The following is a 16,415-nucleotide window of genomic DNA, read 5'->3' as shown; positions in this document are numbered from 1 at the left end:
AGAAAACAGTAAGTGGTGAAATAATGAACATCTCTTATTGTTCTCCCTGTCCCAGTGCCCTTGTTTTCCTGGAAGCTGCCTCCGCATTCTCATAGTTCTCAAGTGATCCTACCCTCCTATCATAAGTGATTAGGAATGGGCCCCTGACCCAAGCCAAAGTAATAACTCTTTTGCACCAGAGCTCTCTGGATTTGAGACTCAAAGACTTGAAATCAGTGGCTGAAGCTAAAGCTGTTAGATATAAAGCTCCAGTGCTCTAGGCAGCCGTATTTTCCACTAGTGACTAAAATCACTCTACAATAAGAGAGAATAACACAAAGAAAGAATAAGAAAAAAAAAAAGGAGAGAGCCTTGTTTCCATTGGAGGCCCAAGTTCTAATTCTTACCGAAGCTCAACTGAATCTCTGAGATCAGGTTTCCCTGAATCAATAAAATTCTTTTTGCCTAGGAAAATTCAAGTTGAATTCTATCGTGTATAACTGTCAAGAATCCTAACTAATTCGAAGGGGAAGAACAGGGGTATAGGGTGAGGTGATAATCATTCACAACAACTGACAAGTATTAATTGAACAATAATGTCCAAAATTATAATAAGACCTCAAGGAATTCTCATTAGAGAACAACACTCAATACAGAAATCATACAAGATAGCGATGATCAAGTTCTAAACTACATAAGACAATTACAAATACCATAGGAGTTCAAAAAAGAAAATAAAAGTATAATACAGTTGTGACTTATGTTAGAATACAAAGATGAGAAAGGAAATTGGTGAGGAGAATATAGAGGAAAACTCAGAAGGAGAAAAAAGAGGGCCTGGAACTGTGAGAGCAAAGGTTGGGAAAAGCAGGCAACATGCTGTAGGAACTGAGAAAATCACCTGCACCGGTCTACCCTGGAGAATAACAGGAAATAAGGCTAAGTAAACAGGTAAGCTAAGACCACATGACAAAAAGCACTAAAGTTAAGGAAGACACAGTATGGATTATATTGGCAAACTGCTAGGGTGCCCACTAATCCAAGAATGTTGGGTAGGGCAGCAATAACAGAAAGCAGAGATAAGATTTTTTAAAAACATTTCAAAAGAAGAATCCCATTCTACTCTTCTTCCAAGTTTCTAAGCAGTATTGCTAAATACAGTGGAACCTTTATCAAATCTGTAATATAAAGGTAAAGAAAAAAGTAACAACATCTGGATGAAACTATGGCACCTGCATATAAATTATTTCATTTATCCTCATAATTAAAACCTATGAAGCAAATATTATCATGATTCGCATTTGGCAGATTAAATATATTCAGGGTCAAAGAAGTTAGATAACTTGCCCAAGATCACACAACTAAATAAAATGCTGGCCTGTGGTGTGGGGAGGTGGATAATAACACACTTGGTCAGCACAAAAGTCCTTTTTCCCAGGACAAATTACAAAGATATATAATGATGACAATGACGATGATAATGACAGCTAACATCCACTAAATGCTGGGAACTATGCAAAGCACGTTACATGCATTATCACATTTAATACTCCTAACAGCCCTATAAGAGTCTATGATTAACCTTACTTGAGGATGATGTGTTTGAGTCTTTAAAAAAACTAAAAATTTTACCCAATAACCACTAAGTTGTCTACTTGAAACTAATGTAACATCGTGTGTCAACTATGCTCAAATTAAAAAAAAAAAAAAAAAAGCCACAAGGCTAATAAATAGCTGACCCTGGTAGGGTTCAAAATCAGACAGTCTGACTCCAGAGCATGTTCTTAACCACTACGCTATACTGCCTCTATGATTACAGATTACTAGAAATAAGCAAAGGAAATACAATTAGGCTGAGATGAGTAGACACTTTTAGAGTGGATGATAAAAATCAGAGAAACATTTTCTTTGTCCTACTGAAGTAGTAGTAAAATTTAAGCAATCAATGAAAGAACAAATAGGAGATGTGTATCTAAAACAGAATTTCTTGATAAGGTTTGAAATGTAAATTTGTATCTACAGACAAATTAATTTGGAGATGGTTTCAATTAGTCAATTTTGTATTATACTTCTAAAGAAAGCCAAAGTTCAGAAAGTGGTTATTATCTGTACAAGGCCATATAATTTTTCAATTTACAATTTACAGAGTCAATCGGATGAGTACATTCAAGGCTTCAGATCCCTCAACCCCATTCCATTCAGCTCAGTTTTTAACTATATCATGAACCCACGTTCTTAGAAATCAAACAAAAGTGTAATTCTGTTAGTGTTGTTAGAACTAAGATTTTTCGTGTAAAAGAAATACAAACTCAAAGTGATGATAAACTGAAACTGGAATTATCAGTATATTTTTTCTTCTTTCCAAAAAGAAAAACTCATAGTTTTATTCATTAAACAAGAACAAGAAGTAATTTCAACCCAGCAACAATGAATATCCCTAGTATCCATATTGTGGTCTCAGACTATCATTCCCCAATAAAAGGAAAGGAATGGCTGGCTTCCAAGTCTGGGGCAAGAAATGTATAAGATAAGCCTGGGCATCTTTTATACAGAAAAAAACAAAAATCAAAAAAAAAAACCAAAAAACAAAAATAAAACATGGAAGCTCTATCAAAGATTATTAGTCATGTACAAATCAGATGGGAATGTACTGATTTCCTTAAATATTGTCTGTATCTTTGTAAATAGTCCCTTCCTTAAAGTTCTCTCCAATGCCCAGTTTGTGCCACATCTATCACACTAAGGTACCTCACTCGGAAAAGTGGCAATTAAAGAGAAAAACTGAAACATTCATCCTGTATTTTATAAATGTATCTCATGGTAAGCAAACAGCCCTATAGACGATGTGTGAAAGTTCTTAAATTCTTAAGTTCTCTTAACAGAAGAATTAGTTAATAAATGTGAAAGGAATGATAAAGTCAGAAAGTCATTATTTTGCTACCCCTAATAAAATAATTGATTCAATGGAGACTGTAAGTGGATGGAACCATTAGATGAAAGGACGATGATGGATTTTACAAGGAAATTATTACAGGCAATTATCACCTGAACACACTGATCGACCTTACCATCACTAAGGGTAGGCCAGCCAAATATTATATGCCTCTTGATATGAGGCAAAAGAAAACACAATCTATGACTAAAAATTTGAAATAATTAAATCAAGCTTTTAAATCTAACTACCAACTTACTGGAAATACGGAAGATACAGGTGCAAATTAAATGACATCACAAGGCAACAACAACAAAAATCTAGAATGTGAAACACTGCACAGTACCAACGACCTAGTTTTTCAACAAGACAATGTGAGAGTAGATAAGATACAGGGAGAAGACTTGCACTATACTAAAAAAAGACTTAAAAGACCTCACAAACAAAAGCAACATGTAGACTTTGTCTGGATCCAGATTCTAAAAAAGCAACTGTAAAGAACACACTGTTTTATACAACCAGGTAAATATGAATAAAACTGGGAATGGTACCAAGAAGCTTTTAATGCTTCAGTTTTAATGTTTTAGTTTTATTCATTAAACAAGAACAAGACGCAATTTTGTTTTTGATAATGGTCATGGTGGTAATGAAGAAAATGTTCTCTGTTGGTTTTTTTTTTTTTAGAGATACTTACTGATGTAGGGGTGAAATGTTAATATCTAAAATTTACTTTAAAATATTTTGGCAAGAAAAAGGATGATGGATGAAGAAAGTGTGATAAAATTTGAAAAATGCAGAATCTGGGTAATGGGAGTTCACTATACTATTTTCCCTACTTCTGTGTATGTTTGAAATTTTTCATTTATAAAATTATCAAACAAAACAAAAATAAATGTTCTTTCCTATAGTCTTCAAACTCGAATATGTCTAAGAATTCACAACTTGTGCAGAATCCTAGGACTCATCCCAAAAAATTCTGATTTTGTTTGTCTGGGCATGGGCCCAGATTCCATTTTTAACAAGTCCTCAAGTGAATCTGATACAGAGAATCTACAGACACATAGCTGAAAATTACACACTTAGACTACTTTACCACAGGTCTTTAAATATATCCCAAACCTTAAAGGAAAGGCATGATCATATCTCTTACCTCCCCTTCAAGACTACCCCACTCCTATCTGCTCAAAATTTACCCTTTTCCTGAGACTACCAATTCTACAAAAGCAAGATTCCTGTTTGTTTCTACTCAGCATGGTGTCCCCAGGGCCTATCAGAGCGCTCAGTACACAGTACACACCTAATAAACGTTTGTTTGAATGAATGAATGAATGAATGAATGAATGAATGACAGCAAAGAGAAAAAGGAAGAGTTAAAAGAGGTCCACTATTTTAAAATGAGTTCCTCGGAGATAAAATTTCAATTCCTTTCTGAAAGTCAACATAGGAGTATGGAATAAAGACTATAAAGTATAGGAATAAAACAGTAAAATAAAAATAAACTAGGAAAAAAGAGAGGGCACAGGTTAGCATACTTTTTAAAATAAGACACAAGCATAAAACAACCTCTCACCCTCTGAGACATCAACTTTGGACATTAATTTGAATATCTAATGTCCCACTTCAGAAACTACAATGAAAATGTACTCCTGTATTTCACAATCCCAAACAGGGAGGCCAGCTGTATTAGAGAAGTAAACAACATGTATACATTTTAATGGATATGCAAATGAGTAACTCAATTACTACCTTCTCTGCTCAAAAAGTACAAACCTCTACACTTCGGACACAAGTCACAAATGCAAAAATAAAAAATATGACAATTAACAATTAGTTTAGGATGATCTTTCAAGGCTATATAGAACTAGTTCCAAAAATAGCACTTACCAAAGATTGTTCTTATTCTTGTATTTCTACTCCAACACCGTCTAACTTTTAAATTCTATTAAGTAATGAATCAATGACACAACTTTTTAAGTTTTTACAGAAGTATAATAAACAAAGACTTATAGAATTTTTAGAGACACAATGGACATCAGCAACTATATGACCCAACTCTTCATTCTACAAATGGGGAAACTGAAGCCCAGATAAGAAAAAAGATTTACTTGGTCACACAGAGAAATTAACAGCAAAACAAGTTTATGCCAATGCTCTCAATTTTCAATCCAGGGGTTGTGTGTGTTGTTTGTTTGTTTGTTTGTTTGTTTTTACTATACCATGCAAATGGGATATTTCAAAAAATATTTTCCATTGTGAAATGCAGCACTGTTGACCTTGTACACATGAGTGTGGCACACATCAGCTATGCTCTGTACTTAAACTAAATGGATGTACCTCTTTTTTAGTGAGGATGGGAATGGGAAAGTAGAGCTAACTGACTATCTTCAGCAATAGAACTCCATATGTAATATTTACTGACGTGGGGTTTTCGGCCATATATGAAAACAGAATCTCTCGTTTTACCATATATATACATAGCAAAATTTACAATTATGAAATGAAACTAAACTGTAAAGTTATGCAAAAACTAATCTAAAACTGAGAATTTACTCTTTGTTCATTACAAATTTTTTTTATATGTTCCTTTTTCTGGATTAAAAACACTTCTGACTCAAGAGATTAATGAATGGCCCAATTCATGTCTCAGCTGCTACTCTGAGCCACCTCTCTATACACCCACAGGGTACTTGTACTGCAAGAGGGCCTATTTACAGAAGGCATACTGAAAGCACAAAAGATACACACAGAAAAAGGACAAGATAACAACTAAATCTCTGCAAAGCAGCTCCCAACTGCCTTTCTTATAAACCCTTGGCACAAAGTACGTATGTTATAAATCGTGACTAAATAAATAGTCTCCAAAAGTCCCTCCCCATTCTACTCAATCCCATCTAAAAGTCTCTGTTTTTAGTTACAACTGATTCAGACAGTTCAGTAAAATACAGGTGGATTATGAATTTATGGGCATGGCTTGAGGTGCCATCATTATTCTGCACTTACAGAAGATAATAAATATCAACTTCCAGCTTAAACAGTGACTAGCATACAACAGGAATACTATAAATACAACAAAGGTAATACTTACCAATTAACAAGTGCTTACTAAATGCCATATGCTAAGAAATTGCTTTGTCTATATGATTTAATCCTTACAATAATCTAGTACTATTACCCCCTCACTTTCCTGAAGATGAAATAAACTCTGACAGGTTAAATTAACTCACCTAAAATCATCCAACAAGTACATGGCAGAGTCTATATTTGAATCCAAGTTTAGAGCCTACACAAAGATTCTCTGAATGAATGAATGGAATAATTTGTTTTTTAAAAAAATTCTTGCAACATATCGACATGAAAACCATCTGGTCCAAACTAACCAGATATGCAGTTGATACTGGTAATACCCATTAACTCATACATCATGAACAATGGCAGGCATACAGCTTTAGGCTCAAAGATTTAATGACCTCAGGTCCTTTCATTTCACTAATATAACCCCAAATGTGATCAATTCAAATAGTAGGATGCACAGAGGGATTATATAGCAATAATCCAGAATCAGGAATGCTAGCCAAAATCTGTTGAAATAATCCAACATGTGACACAGAATTGTTATAGTTTACAACAAAAACTCCACATGAGTGACAGGGAGAGTAGTGGTGTCAGTGATAAGGAAGTATATGGAAAAAAACTTAGTTTAGAATATGAGAAATTTAAGTGATAACATGACATCTGAGTACCTAGTGGGCAGTCAGATATTTAGGATTTTTTTTAAAGATTTTATTTATTTATTTGTCAAAGAACGAGACAGAGAGAGAGGGAGAGAGGGAAGAGCAGAGCGAGCGGCATGGCAGGCAGAGGGAGAAGCAGGCTCCCCACTGAGCAAGGAGCCTGATGCAGGACTCAATTCTAGGACCCTAGGATCAGGACCTGAGCCAAAGGCAGACGCTTAATCGAATGAGCCACTCAGGTGTCCAGATATTTAGGATTTAAAACCAGAGAAAAAGACTAAAAAATAAAGACTTGGATATCATGGGCATAGAGATTACAGTAGTTGAAGCTGTAAAAATAGATGAATTTCCAAGACAGTGAAGAAGAAGGTAAGACCAAAGATTGAGACTGAGAAAAAGAAGTCAGCAATGAAAAGATGGGGAAGCACTGGGTTAAGAAGTCCAAGAGGGGCGCCTGGGTGGCACAGCGGTTAAGCGTCTGCCTTCGGCTCAGGGCGTGATCCCGGCGTTATGGGATCGAGCCCCACATCAGGCTCCTCCACTATGAGCCTGCTTCTTCCTCTCCCACTCCCTCTGCTTGTGTTCCCTCTCTCGCTGGCTGTCTCTATTCTGTCGAATAAATAAATAAAAAATCTTTAAAAAAAAAAAAAAGTACAAGAAAAGAGAATTTAAAGGAAGAAAAACTAAAAAACAGAACACCTGAAACTTTATTTACATATGCTTCCTACATTCTGAAAAACTGACTAATGAAAAATGATAGTTAACCAATATGTACAAAGGGGACAGCAGTGTTAGAACTCAGTATGCACTATTCAACTAATAACTGGTTCCCTTCTTCCCTCCATTCTACCCACTACTCCTACACCCCCACCAGATAAACAAAAACTAGAAAAAAAGGTTATGCTCTTAACTGGCATTCTGAAGCAAGCAGTATGCTAAACAAGCTAAAGGTAAGACAGTTATTATTTTCAAGAAATGTACGTAACCCTTTAAGACAAATATATACCTAATGCTCCCACCCAACTACCTTTGTTTTTCTTTTTTAATTTACAATCATATGCATTTTTTTCCTCTGGAAATTTAGACTTAAACTCTAGAGCTTGCTGTTTTCAGAGGCACTCAAAACTACTGAGAAATTGTTAATAAGCCCCAGATAAAATAATTTTAAGCTTAAAATAAAGGCAGGGAAAAGGAAAACAGCTCATGATAATCACTATAAACGATAACATGGACAGTAAGGGAGCCATTAAGATACTAGAAAGAATGTGACTTACAGAAAACCAAGTTTGAGTGATTTGGATGATCTAGAAAATAAGTGAATAGTTACCATAACATTATCTTAGTATCTGCAGACTATTTTAGCATTTATATTTGCAATATGAAAAACAGACTTACCTAGTTCTTAAAATATATGAGAAAAGGTTGGATACCTACTTACCAGGACTTCTTCCAACTACATTAACTACTCATTAGGATCTCAACACAAAAGGCTGTTTTGTGGGTTAGATGGTTTAAAAAAGATCTGCCAGTGGGGTCATGATCTCAGGGTCATGAGATCAAGCCCTACATCAGGTTCCACACGCAGCAAGGAGCCTGCTTGAGATTTCTCTCCCCCCCCCCCGCCCCTTCCCCTGCTCACTCATTCTCCTTCTCTCTCTCTCTCTCTCTCTCTCTCGCAAACAAAATAAATAAATAAAATCTTTAAAAAAAAAGAGAGCGAGAGATCTGCCAGCTGACTCTTCTGAAATCAAAAGTTTTGGGAACTTTCGTGTCTGAAGAGTGGATCTACTCAGGTAAGTGCAGAACAAACTTTATTTCTTGATATCACAAAAAAAACCCCACAAAAAAACCCAGAAGTTGAGTGCTGCACATGGCATATTAATACACACTCAGTAAGTATCAAATAAATTGACAACAGCCAAAATAATAAAGAAAGGCAACCAACTTGAAAGCAGTATCATCCCTACAAGACACGTCCGAAGTCCAGACAGGAAAGAGTAAGAACAGACTCACTGAAAAAAAGGTGAAGCTACCTGATAGGTCATTCTGAATGGTAGAATGAATGAATATTTAATGATAAACATAAAATACCATGCAAAGAAAAATCAGGCTAGACACTACAAAACTGAAAAAAGGATTTGTCTCCAAAGAAAAAATTCAATCTTTATCAAGTTCAGATTAATATGGTAATAAAATTTCAACAGCTATCAATAAACAATTATGGAACCAAATAAAAAAAGGGTCAAGAATGTAAGACCACAAGGGGAGAAAAATCTGTCAGTTGACTATTTTTCAAAATGTTCTTTCACAAGTCTTAGGCTCCAAGATACCCGGCTGTCCTAACTCTGAAAAGGCCGACTGCCGACTTTCTTGACTCTTCCTCTTTGTTCAACTTTCATCTTTTACCCTTTATCGTTATATCAGTTTCAACTTGCACCTCTGTGCAAATGATTTCCAAACTGCTCTCTTTAATTATGAGCTCAGTTTCCTATCTCCAATAGGTCATTTCTTTGTGGTTGTCCCACCACAATCCCTTGAAACACAACCTGAAATCGAACTTACCTGTTGCCTGTTTTTCCCAAGAGATTTCCAAACCTGACTTTGCTTGTTTTCAACAGTCTCTCCATATCCTAGCCTCAAATTTTTTAGCATCATCTATTTTTCTCTCACTTTGGTTCCCCCTTCTCCCCAATCCTGCCAATCAAGTCCCATCAATTCTTCCTTTCCCATTTTAATACCCCAATCTGGGGCTTCAAAAATTTCTGGACTATTAATCTATTAAAAAGTCCCCAATCTCACCCCATCTCCAATTTCTTTTTACACACTCCATCCTGCATACAACTACCAGATTCATCTTCATTCATCCTGGCACAGTCTTGTTTACAAATATTTAACAGCAACAACATACTGATGAAAATCTAAACTCCTATAGCCCAGCAATCAAATCCTCCATATTCTAGCCCCAATCTATGTTTCCAACTTTATCTTGTTCCCCGAAACACGTCACAGCCAATCACATCCTCTATTCACGTTATCCTCTACTCCTCCTCTGAATGCCCTCTATCTAAATTCTATCCACTCATCATAAAGCATACTCTGGCCCTCTTAATACACTCTTCCTTTTAATAACGAAGAGCATGTATCAACTACACCAATTATTTGAAATCTATCAAAACATTTTTTTCAGTCTGTAAAGTGTTCTGCTTCGTTTCTGTGTATAAATGTGAGATTAAGACTTGTTTTCCTCAAGAGACTGCACTTTCAAGAGTCCATGCCTTATATTTCTTTGTATCTTCCACATTTCAACAAATCTGTGAGGTTCCCACCAATGAAACTAAGGCAAGAAGCTATATGACAAAAAAAAAAAAAGCTATTAAACCCTCCCTATATCCCTATACTGCTGCTTCATTTTTCCAAAATGCAAAACAGAATCAAAGACACATGGAAATGGGGTAAACATTAAAAGAACTGGACTTCCTAAAAGTAACAAATTCTTAGTAGAAAGATGTGTTCTAATTCCTTCCACTTCTCTCATTCAATAAAATGTTTTAAATTGTTTTAAGCATCCACCATCCCTTCTGTTTCTCAATATGAAGAGCATCCATAATGTAAGTGAGACATTTCAAATACACAACCCACAAGACTTTCCTTTCACAGTCAAGGATGCTAAAAGTAATTTTGAAAGCTTTTGGGAGAAATTTTCTGGTAGAACAGTATACATTTAAAAATATACATAGATATTTAGGGTACTAAAATGCATGTTAATTTTAAATGATCCACATAATTTTCCTGATTCAAGGAATCTTAATCCCAAATATTGTATACATCTAACATTAATTCTCTGAGGAGGCTTAAATAACTATTCATATACATACTCTGTGATTAGAGATTATGTAGTTTTGTTTGGACTAAAATAGAATTATATAACTTTTAGTTCTTCAGTAAAGTAAAAGGAGAAACTCACAGAGTTTGCAACTATTAGTATCAGGGAAAATAGACAAAACTTAAAAACTCTAATTATTTACAGATAATTGTAACCAATGAAAGATCTTCAGAATTTGGCCTCTCATTTCATAAAAACCTCTTCGGAATGTTCTAAAAGGGACAATGGTAAGCACACCACCTCCAAAAAAGGCAGTTATGATAAAATATATGTGTGGTACTCTTGTAATCAACAATACTGTAAAAGAGTTATTAATGTGATGACTTATCAGTTATCTTAGGTCTTTACACTTAACAGTCCACCAAAAAGTTCCTCCACACTCAAATCACCTATGACATCTTGGCTCAAAAATCAGTTCCTCAATATCGATTCTCCATTGTCACTTCCAAGTCTAAAAACTAAACCCTTAGGAGCTAAATCGCTCTAAGTGGAAAGTAGTCTTTCCAGTATTACTGTCAAACCGATCAAAAAGATTATTACTAAGTTCGTCATTCAACAAACTATATATGCAGAAATAACTGACGTGGTAACTTTTTATGTGATGCCTGCAATAGAGGTTTATAAGTATCTTTCGTATAATGATGAACTGAGTCAGAGCTAAAAGTTCAGAGAGTAGTTAGTACAGGGCCAGTCCAAAGATAAATAAGGCCATGGCATGAGATTCTAGTGGTGCTCCGAAGACTCTTCAGGAAAAAGAGCAGATTTTGATGTTTTCCAAGATTATGCACAACTGAAACTTTCTTTTGCAAATAACTAGACTGAAGGCAAAAGGAAGGCAAAAACACAGAAACCCAGACAAGCAGAACACGACAGTGCTACTCACCAGCAAACAATCTGAATTCACTTCCGATTTGGGATCCCGCAGCAGGTTGTCGATTTTTTCAAACCGAGTCTCAAAACTGTCCCCAGTCGACATGTTGCTGCTACTGTGACAATACCCTCGTACCAGCACCAGCAGCGGAAAGCAATTTCAACCAACTTCCTCCGGCGGTGGGTTCGCGGCCGCGGGGCAGAGAAGCCGGAACCTCAGGGTCACCAGGTGCGCCCGGTTCCCCCTCCTCCCCCTCACTGAGGGGATCTCCGCTCTCCAGACCCCCGGCCGGGGGCAACGGAGACCCACAGCCGCTCCGACGCCCAAAGTCGCATCCCACCCGGCAGCCCCTCACGACAGCCGACAGCGCCGTCGCCACCAGCCGCGTTGCTCCGGCGAGGTGCTTCAGCCTAGCGGGCCCCAGCCGCCTTCGCCATGGAGGGTTCCCCGTCCCGAGAGGGGCAGGAGGTGGGAGAGAAAGAGAAGCAGGGTGGAGACTACTCCGGGCAGCAGGGGAGGGAGAAGAGGAAAGGCTAAAGCGAAGGGCGGGTGAGGAGCTGTGCCAGCTGCCGCCGCCGCCGCCGCCGCTTGGGCCACGGGCCCGACCCGTTCCGCTCAGAGGCGCTGTAGGCGGTCTAGCCCCTCATCCCCGGCTTTCCTTGGCGCGGCCCGACGCACCGATCCGACTCTGCCAAGAGCTCGTCCCCGCGGGATAGCCTCACTCTCCCATTTTGTCCCGTCGCTACTGGGGCTGCTGCCGCGCTGTCCGGCGGGGCAGGGCGAGGTCGGTGCCCGATGGAGACTTAGGAGAGGAAAGACTGGAGAGCGGGCGGTGAGGAAGTCCAGAGCCGGGTCCCGACGGCTGCTGATGGGGGAGCTTCTGGGAGGGGCTGCGTCCCCTGCTCGGGAGAGGGCGAGTCGCGGCGGCGAATGCCTGGGGGGTGGGGCGAGGGGGGCCGTGAGGGACTAATATGTCCGCCTTCCTGTTCAAACAAACGGAGACCGCCGGCGCGGACTGCGCATGCGGGGCGCGGACGCTCGGAAGGAGAATCGGTCCCGCGCCGCGCGCGCGCGCGCGCGCGCACGCCGGCGCCTCCGCAGGGTCGGGCTGGGCTGGGCTGGGCTGGGCGGGGCTGGGCGGGGCCAGGCCGGGCGGGGCTGAAGGCGGGGCCACACGGAGCCTCGCCGGCGGACGGGGAGGGCTGGTAGCGGGGAGGAGCCGAAAGGGTGCGGCGGGGGGCACCGCCCTCACCCCGGCCCGCTGTGAGGAGCCAAGTAGAGCTCTGGAGCTGCAGCGGAGGTCGGGGCGGGTTGGGCGAGGGGGGACGAGGGGGGGGGGGGTGCGGAGGTCTTTCTGTCTCTGGTCGCTTCCTAAGCAGCTGCCTCAACTCTGCTTCCTTGGGGCTGCAGCCGTCCGGAGCTTTCTGACCAGAAAGAAAGGGTGCTTGTTATTGTTATTTCGCAGATAGGTTCTTTTCTAGGCAAGATGCCTTTTCGCCGGCAGGCAGCAGCGTTTTAGCACCAGCGGAGTTTGGTTTTCCGTAGTACTTCATTGTCGGCCCTCCGGGAACACCACAGTGTTTAAACCGCCTGAGATTCCATGGGAAAATTATGAAGCAGTGCAGTACTCAACCCTCCTAAGCCGAGCGTGTGTGTCAGGGGAGCACTAAAATATTGACTCCGGGGACGCCTGGGTGGCACAGCGGTTAAGCGTCTGCCTTCGGCTCAGGGCGTGATCCCGGCATTATGGGATCGAGCCCCACATCAGGCTCCTCCGAAATGAGCCTGCTTCTTCCTCTCCCACTCCCCCTGCTTGTGTTCCCTCTCTCGCTGGCTGTCTCTATCTCTGTTGAATAAATAAATAAAATATTTTTAAAAAATAAATAAATAAAATAATGACTCAGGAAGATACAGTCCATAGAAATCAAGTTCAATTTGTTAAAACAACAACAACAACATTTAAAAAATCAATATTTTTAAGTTACTGATACTAGTTCTTCCACACCATTATCACTCCAATTGTAGTTCTCTTCTTGGTGTGTGATCCTGCCTGTTTCAATCTCAAAAAGCTCGGTGAAACTTAAAATTGTGATTTTAGCAGAACCAGTGTAGAATATGAAAATTATGGGCATTTCCTCTTAAGTCAATTGCTTCACTGACTGTGGTGTGAGCGGGCGAAAGACTTGTTACTCGATCTGCTGATAATGTTCTTCACTGCTGTCAGCGGGAAATCTACCTTTATTTCTAATCAATCTTTAGTTTTGCTCATAGGTCAAATTTAAAGATTGCTAGAAATAGAAAACGTGGATGTGTTTCCCCACACTGGAAAATGCTACAGATGAACCAATTGTCTTCCTATGTAAAAAAAACATTGCACAGCATCTAACAGTCCACAAACTTCATGGTGTGAGTCAGATGTTAGGAAAATGTTATATTGCTTGAAAAATGTCTCTTCTATTTTCACTTTATTATATACAAGAAATATTTAGATACAAAAACCACTGTATAAATCAAGATAGGAAGTAAGTCTTCACAAAAATCATAACAAAGAAGACAACTAGACAAAATTCAGGTATTTTATTAAATGCTTTTGCAGTGACTTTTCTTGGCTCCAGTATTTTAAGCTGGTCATGTGAATTAAATTTATTTTTAGGCATAGGGCTTAAAATAAATCTGGCAGTGGCCCTAAAGTAAATTTCCTAAACTCTGCTTGTCCTTTTTTATTACCATTTTTAGGTATTCGTCGGAATTTTGTTGTTTCTCAGAGAACTTTGAGCATTATGTTGCTTTCCATTGGACACATAAAAAAAAGTGCCGGTAGCTAAGACAATATGTGAGTGGCACTGATAAATATAAATGGAATTGAAAACCAGTCTGGCAAAGCTACTGGAAATATATGTGAGGCCTACGTATTTTACTTTTTTATAAGATTAATCTGATTATTGTAACCTCCAACCAGTTGTCTTTTACCATAAGATAGATGGACTCTGTATCAATTTTTTTAAATAAAAAAGTCCTCACCTGTCATAAGGTAGAATCATATGACGTTAAAGTTTCTTTGCAACTTTTAAATTCTATTGTTTGGTTATGGCTAATCTGTTCAACAGCATTGTGGATATTTGGGATCACCCTTAAAGTATGTGTTAAGATTCTAAGTGCAATTGCTAAATACTGAGTTGTATAAATAAGAATATAATATTAATTATACATAGTGAGCATTTATCATATGCTGGGCATTATTGTATGCATTTTATACATAGAATCCAATAAAACTTCAAAAGAATTCTGCTATGATTATACCTACATCATAGGTGGGAAAACTGAAGTGCAGAAAGATATGTTACTTGTTCAAGGTCATGACAGATCCAGATCGGAACAGAGGCAGTCAGACTCCAGAGTCCCCATTCTTAACAGCTGAGTATGCTAATGCTATCCAATCCTAGTACAGTAAGTATATCACAACTCTATTATTTACATTAGCACAGATTTAACTGATTCTGTGTAAAAGAGGGAATTATAAAATTTGCGATGTGATCAATAGGATTATAGTCCCTAGGGAAAGATGTGAAATGATTTTAGCAAGGTTCAGAATAAAAAGGACCTTTACAATGTTCAATAACAGTGGCTTGACTAGAGGTTTCCAAACACTGGGTCCAAGAACCAGTGGTACTCCTTGGTGGAGTTTTCCTGACCTGCAGCAAAATGAGAATAAAGACATATTATTACATGTTTTCATAAAGTAAGCAGCTCTAATTTAAGACTGTTGTTCAGTTTGAAATTCTCTTTACTACTTTTTAAAAACATTAAATGTACTTTCCTTTTAGAAGCAAGAGTAATAGTAAATGGTATAGTTTTTAATGTTCTTACTTGGAAATTCAAAACTTACAGAGTTAGCAACTTTATGCAAATACATAGATTAAGTTAGTTATACCTTAATTTTTCTGGTTTTGGGAATTCAAACATCTGAAAACATTTAATTTAAATGAGACTCATGCTAGGACCCAATGAAGAGAAAGGAGTGCTGAGAGAATTTGAATGAGGCATATTTGGGAAAGATCATGGAAAAATCAAAAAGATTTGGGTGTAGACTTGTGAATAGTGAAAGACGATTAAGTTCAGCATTCCTTAGCTTTTGGTTATTTGGTAGGAAATAGACTCAGTTTAATGTTTATGGAATTTCTTTCATAAACATTGATGTGGTAGCTAGCTTCCAAAGATGGCCCCCAGTGAACCGTGTCTCCCAGTACGCATGGCCTCCTGGAGTTCCCTCCTACACTGAATCTAGGCTGGGGCCTTATGAGCTGTTCTAACCAATAGAATGTAGCAAAAATGGCACTGGGCCAGTATTGGGCCCAACTTTGACAGTTTGCCTGGCAACCAACAGTTTAGTGCTCTGGGATATCCAACTAAACTGAGGTCACCACGCTGACTAGCTACAGAAAGAGATCACATGGAGGACAACAGAGGAATACAGCAGACTCTGAGAACAGAGACTCTAGACTTATGACCCAAGTCAAGCCATTCCAGCATCCCCTCGCCGTCTGAAACGCCCAGATGATACCACATAGAACAGAAACAAGCTAATCCCTCCAAGCACTGCCCACACAGTAGAATTATGAAGAAATAATAAAGTGATGCTACTTCGAGCCACTAAGTTTTGGAGTAGTTTCTCAGCAATAAATAACCCAAACAGTTGGATTTCAGGAAAAGAATCATTCATAAATATGTATATACATATATATTGGGAATACTTTTTACCTTTTTGGTAATACCCGCTATATAAGGAAGCTGTCCATAATGGAGTGTTGTAAAAGAATGACAGATTAATTCATGTTTACTGTCTTCAACAAAACCTTTATTCAAAAGAAATGTAAAAGCTTTTTAAAGAAATTAAGGAAGGCTTCCAGATTTTAAAAAGTATTATGAAGTTATACTCCCATATAAACACATTTTTAGGGTACCCGGGTGGCTCACTCAGTTAAGCATCTGCCTTCAGCTCAGGTCATGATCTCAGGGTCC

The 16,415-nt window shown here is 38.6% G+C and overlaps 1 protein-coding gene across 5 annotated transcripts in view; it reads right to left on the bottom strand.

The window, feature by feature from the left end:
- ROCK1 (Rho associated coiled-coil containing protein kinase 1) overlaps positions 1-12,493 on the bottom strand; it is a 140,444-nt gene extending 127,951 nt beyond the window's left edge. The window contains exon 1 of one of the 5 annotated variants that reach the window (XM_026496062.4): positions 11,409-12,493. In XM_026496062.4, the coding sequence (XP_026351847.1) occupies positions 11,409-11,501 (93 nt within the window). In that variant the 5' untranslated portion in view covers positions 11,502-12,493. The remainder of the gene's footprint in view (positions 1-11,408) is intronic. The other 4 variants (XM_026496063.4, XM_026496064.4, XM_048218443.2 and 1 more) reach the window with 4 other exon arrangements.
- Positions 12,494-16,415: the final 3,922 nt, after the last annotated feature.

This window comes from Ursus arctos, unplaced genomic scaffold, assembly GCF_023065955.2.
Source record: "Ursus arctos isolate Adak ecotype North America unplaced genomic scaffold, UrsArc2.0 scaffold_17, whole genome shotgun sequence".
In the NCBI taxonomy this organism is placed as follows: Eukaryota; Metazoa; Chordata; class Mammalia; order Carnivora; family Ursidae; genus Ursus; species Ursus arctos.
Note: the sequence above shows the minus strand (reverse complement) of the source record. Positions and strands in the feature narration are given on the sequence as shown.